The following is an 11,932-nucleotide window of genomic DNA, read 5'->3' as shown; positions in this document are numbered from 1 at the left end:
GCGGCTCGTGGCAATATCCTCCTCAAACGTGCGTTCGAAGTGGAGTAATCTCAGCCGGTGCGGGCCCACCGGCATGACAAAACCTCATAACAAGTGCTCGCAGTTACTGAGAAACCCCCGAAACTGACGTGAACACGATGTCCTTTTTCATAAAGTGTGTCGAGCTCTTGAACCTCATGAAATCTCGGACCGAGTACTTCACATACTTGGAGTCAGGTCAATTGAGACCCGGAATGAGGTGTCCCAGGGAGCCCTCGAAGTACTCTATCTTCGACGTGAGGCCCTCGGCGGATTTCCACGCCTCGAGGATCACCCACAAGGAGGTGGACCCCATCGAGGTGTGCCTGAACATTGACCCGGACTTCATCACTCCCCAGACGACTGGAGAAAGTCTTGAGAGCCTCGTCGTTGGTAGCACCGAGGACAGGACACAGCAGACGTTGATTCGCCACAGGGACACTCACCACGTCGATGTGATCGTCTTAGTGGACTGGGGGTCCACGGAGGACACTGTCACCAGGAATAATCGTCTGGTCGCTCTCAGGACGATTTTGACTAAGAAAGACCAGGGGCACTCTCCCCCCAGGCATCTGATCCTCGAAGGGGGGTTCAGGGAGTGGCTCCTGACGTATCCTGAATTCACAACCAACTCGGAGGTGAGTAACAACACGAATCAACACGCAATAACGTAGAAATTTAAGGGTGCCAAGTGAATTTGGCGATGACCTTGACAATTGACATTCACCAACAAAGTTATAATTTTTTAAATTAATAGTATTAGACATATGGTGAACATCGGTGACAATTTTAAAATTTTAGAACTTACGGATATCGAGAAATTAAATAAACAAAATCAGTCTTATACACGACCTCTTATGGAGTTTTGATTAAATTGAAGGTTTTAACCCCCTAGGAACTCAAGAAAAATTTGAAAAAATTTGAAGATATGGGGAATGATGTGTTCAATGTGATGGCGAGAAAAAACAATGGGGTACCGGGGTGAATAAGAGAGATATTTCAACCCGCCGTACCCATTTGATCCCATGCTTTCTCGAGGTTCGTCACGCGAAATAGAGGATTTTCCGCATTTATTTTCTCGATGTCTAGTTCCGGTTCCGGGTTTGAAATTTCGTCGGGTGGATGAATAACTCGGGTGGATGAATTGAGTGTTGACGTTGAGTTATCTGTGTTGAGTTGATTTCACATGTATTCAAAGGTGATAGCTCCTGAGGACTGGACTCCAGAGAAACTTTCCCAGGCCGTGGAGGTCCCCATATATTTCGAGGAGCCTTCACTAACCCTCCCAGAGTACCCAGACTACGAGCCTTCTCCTCAGGTCGACGTGACCCCCAGAAGACACAAGATTGTGACGAAAGTCCTCGAGTTGCTCTCCGAACTCGAGGAACTGCTGAGGGAACAGAAGAAAATGGAGCAACTGTCTGTGGCGAAGACTAAGGAGATCTTGCAGATGACGGAAACAAATATAGACTGCGGGCAATCTTATGGAGATGAGGCTCGCAAACTCAACGAGCAGCTGAAGGATGTAGTCAAGAGGATTGGGGAGAAGGAGGTAGAGATTAAGAAGGGGATGGAGAAGATTGGAAAGGAGAAGATCCATTGGATGTTCGACGACAGGGTGAGGAAGGAGAAGATTGAGCAGGATATAAAAAATCTGAGGAGGCAGATAGCTAGACTAGGGAAGATGAAAACCAACTTGACAATGTGAGTAAAAAATATTTCTCTCTGAACCCATTGATGTAGAATTTATTTTCAGAAGAGAACGAATGAATAATATTTTTTGTTTTGGTGAGAAGTTAGAAATAAGCTAGTAGATTTTTGTGTCAATATCTTTGGAGAAAAGAGGTTTAAAGAAAAAAGGATGACGACGTTTTTTGTAGAAAATTTCCTGAGCTACGGAAAAGGTTATTTGATAGGGGAGAGTGGGACAAAATGAAACACGAAAAACCACTGTTTGATGCAATTCAAGCAAAAAAAATTTTTTTTTATTAAGTTTCATTTTAATGTAATTGTAATTTTATTTATTTTTTTTTTTATTATTTTATATTATTATTCGAACGTGATCTTAGTTGTTTTTTTCAATTTGATAATCTGAAATGATCTCCTGCTATTTAGTTTTCTATAGCCCTGGAGTCTCCAAAAATTATGATTGTACAATCAAAAAAACGTTGAAAAAAAGCTGAACATTTTCAAAGAGCGTTTTTGAATAATATTGGGAAATAAACCCAAAAGGGAGGAAATTGAAAATTAATAATTTGATGTATCTAATGGCTGTTAGGTCATCATTTGTCACAGTACAATGGGTGTCAGGTCGTTAGTTACCATGATAAATTATCCATTCACTATTTCTCCTCTATCGGACTTATTTCTTAATTTTTATTGAAAATGCTCTTTGAAAATGTTCAGTTTTTTCTACTTTTTTTTGATTATATAATCATAGTTATTAGGGACTCCTGCGGGATGTAAAATCCACTGTAAAATATATCCAAATTATGATATATTTTACATATCCAAAATAAAATATATCCAAATTATGATATATTTTACATTATGAAGATGGAAAAACAATCGAGACAACGTTCAAAAGATAATCCACCCGGGCTTTAACTTTTGTTTATCAACTTTTTTTTATTATTGGGAGTGCTGATGAGAATAATAATTTCCCGTAACATTCAGTAGAATGGATAATTATTGAGAAGTTTCGAGGGGAGAAGATTTTGTCAAAGGATTAATTGAAAAGAAAATGAAACAGCAAAATCCAAAGTGCAGAGAATAAAATTACTGTGGATAAAATTAGTAAAAATGATTAATGTTGTGGTTTAGACATAAGAAATATATGAAAAACCTTCAGGGATTTCGAATGAGGATAGCACATAGGCTCAGCGATGACGAGGTCTTAGTTTGGCTGCTGGAGAGTCAGGGGGCAAGTTGACCAGTGGACGTTGAGATCGAGATCTAACAGGGGAGTGGGATTCATCTGTGGAGGTAGTCGATATCGGCGTTTCGAATATCAGTGATTTTTTCGCTTCGCATGTGCTTTTCTACTGAATAGAAAATCACTATTCTCATAAGTACTCCCAATAATAAAAAAAGTTAATAAACAAAAGTTGATAAAAAACGGTTGAAAAATAATTGTGTTTGCTTGAATTGCGTCAAATAGTCGTTTTCAGCTGCTTCATTTTGCCCCACTGTTGCATTTAGCCCCCCTCTCCTCTGCATTTACCTTCAAATGACCCCGAATTCTCCTGTCCACAGGCAAATCATAAGCAGGCCCCGGACGAATGCAACGTTCGACATCTCCGACATTCGTCCCGCTTCCGAAGACATCCCTCCAGCCTCCTCAACCCTCCAAGACTCATCCCCCTTGCGACGTCCTGCACCGGAGCCCGGACTGTCCCAGGAAAAATCCCCCCAGATATCCCTCGAAAATACGCCCATGGAGGTGGACCTCGAGCCCCCCTCCCAGCCCCCTCCAAAACACCCCCTCACCAGCAGAGATGAGATGCGATCAGTTCGTGGAAAAACCCTCCCAGGCACCACTGGCCTCAAGAACCCCGAAAGCTACATCTGCTACGCCAACAGCATCATCCAGTGCCTGAGTCACACGTCTCAAATGAAGGACTACTTCGTCGATAACTTCGAGAACGTTGAAGGGGAAGTCACTCATATTTTGCATCGCGTGATGAAAATGCTGTGGAGTGGCCAATACAAATCCTTTTCCATCGAAGTTCTGAGGGAAAAAGTTGGAGAACTGAAGCCCACCTTCAACAATAAAAATCACCAGGACGCTCAGGAGTTCCTGACGGAACTGCTGCAGATTTTGCACGAGGAACTGAAGGAAGAAAAATCTGCAGAGGATGGTGGAATGGTCAAGAGCCCTCAGGAGGCCATGGATAATGTCCTGGACTGGAAGTACTCGATCATCTCCCGAACTTTTTACGCACAAACTCGTGCATTTATCAGGTGTGAAACATGTGGATCCAAATCTGAGAAGAAGCAGGCTGATTTCGACGCGTTCACCACTCTGATTGTGTCTCTCCCAGAGGGTGACAGTCTTGATTTGAAGGAGTGCATTGATAATTCACTGGACCAGGTACAATCGCGAGACTGTGCAGTGTGTGGTGGCACGCAGCCTGCGAGGGTCGTCCAGGAGTTCACTCAACTGCCACCTGTTTTGATCGTGGCGCTCAATCGCTTCATGAAGACACCAGATAAGGATGAAATTCGAAAGAATGAGACTCCGGTGAGCTATCCTACGAGCCTGGAGATGTTTATTGGGAAGAAAGACGACCCCGAGAAGAAATGTACTAGGTATGAACTGCAGGGAGTTTGTCGTCATTCTGGGTCGCTGGCGCACGGACATTACTACAGCTATTGCAGACTTTTGGGGACCGAGAGGTATGTAGAGCATTATTGGAATAGGGAACTTGCATGAAGCTCAATTTTTATTAATTCCCCTATTCACACATTCCTCGTAACATGGATAACTAAACGGCGAAAATTATGGAGAAATATTGCCTAGATGTCTTATGATAATTAATTCAGTAGCAAAGTGGTAAAACGGTACAAGTCAATTTTGACTATTGACCAGTTTTCAATGAATATCTCGGAATCTAAGGGAGATAGGAAAATTTGCATTATAACCTTTTTTGTAGAGCCGCTTGAGAGCTACAACAAATGTAATTATGAAAATTTCGATATCTCCCTTGGATTCGGAAATATTCCTCAAAAAATCAACTGGGAGATAAATCGACTTGAACTGTTTTACCACTTCGCTGCTGAATGGAAAATCACTCGTTTTCGAGGCCAATTTTTCGGTTATGACGTCACGATGACGGTCAGGTACCGCGTCATTGGTCGAAAAAGAAGAGAGTGGGGAGGTTTCGTCCTCCATTAGCCGAGGCGCACCCCAAGATTGGGTTAAGTCGGCTCGAGTCATTCTGTGATTGGTCCAGCGCTCGACCGCTGTGTGATGTCATTGGCGATTTCAAAGCATTTGAAATCTTTAACTTTCAACAATTAATTATTAATTAATGAGCAATATTTCAAATGTTTATGAATAAAAAATGAATTATTCAGGTCTCAAACTTGAGATTTGAAAATTGAAAAAAATTCATGGAAGTTCCGTATTGAGAGGAAACAAGCGGGTGACAGCGAGCATGTTACTGAAGGTTTTTTAATTAGGGGAGAGTGGGGCTATATGGACATTTTTTACTTTTTGCTTCCGAATGAAAGCTTGTGATCGTCCCAATTTAAGTTTTGAATTTTTTGTGTTATATGGACCCAGTATGATCCAAAAAGTCCGAAATTGCTATTTTTAGACCACGTCCGTACGTGTGTGTGTGTATGTGTACGAATGTAACAAAGTTTTGCTTCAATTGTTCGCTAATAAATGGATGAAATTGAATCTTTTTTTTTTTTCAAATGTGGGTATTGTTGAGCCCTATTAATCGCCATTAATTAAAATTTAATTCATCGATTAGTTTTTTAATTTTCGAATATTTTCGAAAATAGGTTGTCTCACGATTATTAAAGGGAGACTACTATGAGTGTTATCGATTATGTATGTACAAAAACGACTGATTAGTTTAAAAATACTATTTGTTTATTATTCTTTTACTCCACAAACGCTTAAAATGTTAAAAGTAGTCTAGGGCTTCCAATTTTTGAGCTACAGAGGTTTTTTTCCAAATTTTTTCAAAAATAGGTGCAATAACAACTACGAATTAGTTTTTTGAAATGCAGCTCCTACACAGCTGATTTCGTTATTATTTTAATAAAAAATTTCACATAATAAATTTCTGAAAGAATCGAGAATATATTTTAAATATTTTAAGGATAATTTTTCTGCCCATTTTATATGAATAGCGCGAATTTTTATATTAAAGAAAACGAAATGAACTTTGTAGGAGTCGAATTTCAAAAAACTAATTCGTAACTGTTATTGTACACATTTTTTCAAAAATTTTGAAGAAAAAACCTCTGTAGCTCGAAAATTGGAGGCCCTGGATTATTTTTAACATTTTAAGTGTCTGCGGAGTAAACGAACTATAAAAAATTGATTTTTTTGCACTAATTATTCATTTTTCGACATATATAATTGGTCTTCAATGCATTAGAAATCTCACTCCAATATCCCACGACTTTTAAAACTCATAGTAGTCTCCCCTCAAATAAAATGTTATAATTGATTGCATGATGGCTTAAAAAAATTTGTTTGGATGTCTATTTGGCCGATTTCGAAAATGAAGGCGATAGCAGTGATCGGTATTTTGATTTATTTGAAAATTTGCAACATTTCATTCCGGAATTACGGAAAAGATACGTAATTTTTATTGAATATTTCTCTCCGTGTAATGCCATTGAGTCGGAGTTAAAAGATGATTATATTTTCAATGTTTCTATTAGAAACATATTCTTCGAATAAGTCTTGTTTAAAATAAAGAAATCGCAAATAATAGCTGTAAATTCGAATAATGACAAATTTTTTCTGCAGGAATAGATTTAGTTGTTCCGTGCAAATGGACTTATTCCTTTTCTCTGAACTTTTCGGACATTTTTCTAGGTTTTCCTTTGCATTAATTTTTCATTCATTCAATACGAAAGTTCCTGATTTCCCTATTTTATTTTCTCATCTCCTGACCATAAGAGACCTTGCCTGTAGTTAATGAAATTTTCTATAGAACAGGTTCCTAATCAATTAGTGTAATTGGCTCAATTCTTTTTCCACTCCATTCTCTGCTCATTGCCTCTTTCAAATACTGGAATTTTATATTAACAATAGACACTTTTATTTCATTTTTTAGTTGGTATAAATTCAACGATTCAGTTGTTCAATGCGTTGAACTGACGGATGCGACTGCTGACAAGAAGGGGGCGTATGTGCTTTTCTACATAAAATCTGAGAATGCGCCAGGAACACCATAGGTGAGCTGACAATCGCAAAAATGAATTCGAGAACTTTCTGTATTTTTTTTTATGCAAGGCGATTCAGTACTGATTTTTGAGTTAGCTCATGTGTTTTCTAAACCCAGCAAGACATTGTCTATTCTAAGAGGTGACGAGTAGACTTCTTCATGTTTTACATTACTTTCCTGTTTTTACGTGTTATAACTTTTCGATTCTTTACGAGTATCGAAAAAGAGCATAAAAAATCATAAATATTTCTTCGGTGGAAGCAAAATAATCATTAATGGAAAAACGAATTTGCTTTCATTTTTTTTATTAGAATAGAAGAAATTGTGCATTTTTTGCACAAAAAGTGTTTAGGTTTTTTTTATTATAGACTTCGAGAGTGATATTGTCGTTTTGTAATTGAAACAGCGAAGTTGTGCACCACTTGTTTTCAAGATCCGTGCGTAATTGACAAGAATATCGAATGTAACTCTGTAGCAAAGCGGTTAAACGGTTTAAGGGGTAACAGAAGTTTCCCAGAAATTTCAAACAAATTTCCTATTCAAAGTTATTTATATTTTTCGAACCCAAAGCGCATTAATGTTCATCAACTACTCCTGGAGATTAATGTCTTTCGATTTGTAAAAGTATCGATAACGTCCGGCAGGGAATTTGTTAAATTTTTTAAAATTAGCGGCAATATGTTACCTCTCAAGTCGACTTGACCCTTAGCTGAGTCTTTGAGAAATATCTCTGAATCTAAGGAAGATAACGAAATTTTTGTACTAATCTTTTTTATAGATTGAATTGAAGGCTACGGAAGAGGTCATGACAAAAATCTTGCCATCTCCCTTAGATTCCGAATATTCATTGAAACTATCCAATAATCAAAATCGACTTAAACCGTTTTACCGCGTCGCTACTGGACTGTTGACGTCTCATTTGATAATTTATTACAGAATTATTGTTTACCAGGTTGAATATTTGTTTACTGTAGTATTTAATGACAATCGTTTTGATTAAAAATTACTGAAAATACTCGAATAGATGAAAATGATAAAAATGGGATCAAAGAACTGAAATAGCTTGTAGGATAGAAGAATGTTTTGTACGTAAAAAGTTTGAAATATAATTTATACAGAAATCGTGTGTTGTTTCTGATTGAACCTCACATTTTTTAAATCCAATTTTCATTCAGTTCATACTTGGAAGGTGTGGAGGGGGAAAATGAAAAAAGAGCATAATAAACGGTTGTGAATGCGAACAAATGAAATACGGATTGCATAATTAGTTGAAGGAAAGAAATGTCAGAATAACGAATCCACTCAGATTTCAGAAAGAGAAGCAATCTTTCATAATCTAGTTTATTATTATTACCATTATTATTAATTTATTTATTTATTTATTTAAGTATTCTAAACCAATACATTCACTCTACTGAAGAATAATAATCGTAAGACAAAATTGAAGGAATACCAGATCATCCATAGATTATTGACTCATATATTCATTTTAATTTTTTTCAAAAATACATCAATAGCCATAATTGCTCGCATGTTGAGTGTATTAAGGAAGACTCTTACATCGAATAGTGGAAACATTTTCTCTCATAATCTAGAATTGTTGAGAAGTTTGCTCTTTTTCAAATTTGGTAAAGGCGGCAGAGACCGAGAACTTCTAAATAATAAATAATAAATAAATAATGAATAAGTAATGAATAAATAGTAAATAAATAATGTAGTTGACAAAAAAGCTATGTTCTGTGCAAAAAATTGTTAAGAAAAAATACGGCTTTGGTAAATACTGAAAAAACTTAATGTAGAGCCTCAGTTCTGTAAAAACTTGAAGCGTTTATAGTCATTCACTAGGTGGAGAGTAATCGTCTCTCGGCAGTCACAAGTTGGTTCCGTGGTGTAGCGGTTATCACGTCTGCTTTACACGCAGAAGGTCGCCAGTTCGATCCCGGCCGGAACCACATGTTTTTGATATTTCAAAAATTTTTTATACTGGAAATTGATTAACACATTTCGAGAGGCGTCTGACTGTTAGGCCAACTGGGCTTATGTGATAATGATTCAAGTAATCATCGTTATGGGGGATGAGAAATAATGTTTTTGCAGTTCATGCAAATGTAGGGACAATATCTTGGCGAAAATTTTGGCAGGAAGGATTTTCAGATAATTCCAAAGTTCTCTGTATGCCTTCTTCAGTATAATCTTCGAGGTTTTCTCACCTCATCGCCCATATTTTTAATAACCACACTCAGCTTTGCTTAGCTTATAATCATAACTCAGTGCATTCATTACAGTCATAGTCCGACCAACAATTTACTTTGGAAAAATAGTGAATTTTTCGCCGCTGATTTGAAAAAATTATCTAAACGTGAGGGTAATTCGTGCCGTAACTGTAAAATTTACCATTCATGTCATCAAAAATGATCCGGTGATCCCCACATTCACAAATGTGGAGGAATTTTTCAGTGACGGCGAATTATATTTTTTACCAAATGCGTTATACTGAGAAAAAATCTAATATCTGAAACATATAATATTTACTAGAAATAAAATAATTTTTCTTCAATCATCTAATTTTCTCAGTCATCTCAACTCACCGAGGCCAAAAAGATTTAAAATGTCTCATGCTTTAAAATATTCTTGTACTCAGTTATGATTTTATCGCAAATGAACTCACTTAAATCGCGTAGAAGAATCGTTAATCTTCAAGTATTTATTCTTTCTCATGATATTTTTATGCACTTCCAATGTTTCGATATGTAATATACTCATGCTGTAATGCGGAACCATAGTGATAAATGAGAATTTATTTGAGTTTCGTAAAGCGTAAGCATTCTGAGATTTAAGGGGTGACAGAATGCTGCTAATTTTCCAAATTTTTTAACAAATCTCCGGCTGAAAGTCATCGACCCTTTTACAAATCAAAGCTCATTAATCTCTAAGAGGCGATAATGAACCTGACACTGAAAAAAAAATTTTTGTTTGCTTATTATTATTATTAAATTAGGTTTCAATTATGACAATCATGTTCTTCTAAAGGATGACTATGTTGCACATGACCTTGAATAAACTCCTCCAATGATTATTAATTTTTCCTAAATCTCTTATTTTCCAAAAGGAAGAATTTCGATTAATTTTTTAATGTTGATAATTGTTAAGGAAGTTCACTCAAGGTCATAATTGACATAATCATCTACTAGAGCAATATAATTGTCATAATTGAAACCTAATAACGATTGCCTGGTAATGACTCGACTGAAGAAATACGGTACTGAAGAATTAAATATTTCTCTCAAGTAAATTGATATTTGAGAAAAATAATTTTTTTTCTTTTTCAATGTGCTTTGGCTTAAAAAAGTGTTAATAACTTTGAGCAGGAAATTTATTTGAAAATTTCTAGGAAACGGAGACTTTATGTTACCCCTCAAGTCATTGAAAATAATTTACTTCTCTGAATTAAATTTGGTCTACGTATCAGGAAATTTTTCTCTTAGTGTACTCTACCGGTGCGGGAAATTTTACTGTACAGGGATTGATTTTTGATCATTTTTGCATCCTTAGATGTGCTTTTTTTACTAAACAAATAGTAAGATATTCTATATTTACTATATTAGGATTATCTTTCGTATAGTAAAATTTCCCACGATTTTCTGTTACTTTTTATTCAACTTTTGTCTCCGTGTAGAATTATACCGTACACTGAGAGAAAAACGAATACGTTGTCAAACAAGTCTTGTTTGGGCCAACAAAATCGCTAGTTGAAAATTGCCAAAAAAGAATTTGTTTGGCTCGAATTTGAAAGTCTCAAACATGAATAATTGTTCTGCTTTCGACAGCAACGAAATATTTGGCTCAAGAGGTGGATAATTCGCACCAGACTGTGCCTTTTCAGGATGAAAATATCTCATATAGAGGAAAATTTATCAACAAATATTTTATCCCCAAGTTACAAGATTGCTATCATATCATTATTATTGTTTCATTTAAGGGTTCATTTCTTGTCTGTGATTATTAGACTACTATCCCTTGATTAAAAACTACTATCCCTTGTTTCGCATAAAACAAAGATTTTGCGGGAGCAAAATACGTATGGGAGTATCGAATAACGAAGGAGTAGTGCTAGAAATGACATTTTTTGCGTGTACAGAGAATGTAATTTTTTTTTACTACTAAATCTATTTTTGCGACAAAAATTTTTCATTCCGGCGAACTCTCTGCATGTTTGGCACAAAAAAATCCTTTTTTGATAATTTTCAAAAAATATTTCCTTGGCACTAGTAAGACTTGTTTGAGAACTTTGTTATTTTTCTCTCAGTGTAGGATACATCAGCGTAGAATACATTGACGAGGAAGGAATACTATTTTCCCCGAAATTTCTTCAGCGGCCGTTGATTTCTTCACCAAATTGTGACGTCCCAATGATGAAATTTCTTGAGATTTCGATGAAACCCAAACTTTCTAAGAATTCTCAAGAAGTTTATCAAAAATTTTCGTTACAAATGTTTACCACTGTGGTTGGATCACTGATATTTGGCCAATCTCATTCGCTCGAACACTGACCGATTTACTCAGAATCGATTTACCATCTGCCAAGAGAGAAAAAAAATCCTGTGAAGCAATCTTACGATATCTTGTCAGGCGTGAGTGCAGAAGAATCCACTGGCGTCAAGTTTTGTGTGTGTGAGCCGTGGGAAATGACAGTTGGCCTCTTGTCGCCGTGGTCGACGGCTCATACGACTCCACCCGCCCTCCGCACTGACAAGAACACTGGAGTGACAGCAGGGCCGGCCTCACAGGGCCCTTAACTACTTCGTAATTCAGGAAATCATTGATTCGTATTTTTACGAATGCAGAATATCTCTCATGTTGCATCAATTTAAATCGATGAATACTTGAGATTTTTTCTTGTGAAGAAAAAATTGGAGGGGGACGGCTGGAGGGGGTGAGGGGAAACTTCATCCCTTGCAGAAAGAAAAAATCGAGGCCGTCCCTGTACTCAAGTGTCT

At 36.8% G+C, this 11,932-nt stretch overlaps 1 protein-coding gene and 1 non-coding gene across 2 annotated transcripts; both read left to right on the top strand.

Annotated features, from left to right (window-relative positions):
* The first annotated feature begins 34 nt into the window (after positions 1 to 34).
* LOC107039939 (ubiquitin carboxyl-terminal hydrolase 8) lies at positions 35 to 8,013 on the top strand. The gene is made up of 4 exons (XM_015259804.1): positions 35 to 656; positions 1,217 to 1,722; positions 3,274 to 4,416; positions 6,825 to 8,013. The coding sequence occupies exons 1-4, from the start codon at positions 138 to 140 to the stop codon at positions 6,943 to 6,945; spliced, it is 2,289 nt and encodes a 762-aa protein (XP_015115290.1). The 5' UTR covers positions 35 to 137; the 3' UTR covers positions 6,946 to 8,013.
* An 801-nt stretch (positions 8,014 to 8,814) lies between these two features.
* On the top strand, positions 8,815 to 8,887 carry Trnav-uac. Its single transcript has one exon. It is a non-coding gene; the product is annotated as a tRNA-Val (tRNA).
* Positions 8,888 to 11,932: the final 3,045 nt, after the last annotated feature.

This window comes from Diachasma alloeum, unplaced genomic scaffold (genome assembly GCF_001412515.2).
Source record: "Diachasma alloeum isolate Michigan unplaced genomic scaffold, Dall2.0 Dall_scaffold_00313, whole genome shotgun sequence".
Classification (NCBI taxonomy): domain Eukaryota; kingdom Metazoa; phylum Arthropoda; class Insecta; order Hymenoptera; family Braconidae; genus Diachasma; species Diachasma alloeum.
Note: the sequence above shows the minus strand (reverse complement) of the source record. Positions and strands in the feature narration are given on the sequence as shown.

What these genes read in the sequence shown, in the direction of transcription:
- LOC107039939 (XM_015259804.1), top strand. Translation starts at nt 138, where the DNA reads ATGTCCTTTTTCATAAAGTGTGTCGAGCTCTTGAACCTCATGAAATCT. An exon ending in ATGAAAACCAACTTGACAAT is followed by an intron (nt 1,723 to 3,273) that starts GTGAGTAAAAAA and finishes TCCTGTCCACAG; the next exon opens with GCAAATCATAAGCAGGCCCC. An exon ending in AGACTTTTGGGGACCGAGAG is followed by an intron (nt 4,417 to 6,824) that starts GTATGTAGAGCA and finishes TTCATTTTTTAG; the next exon opens with TTGGTATAAATTCAACGATT.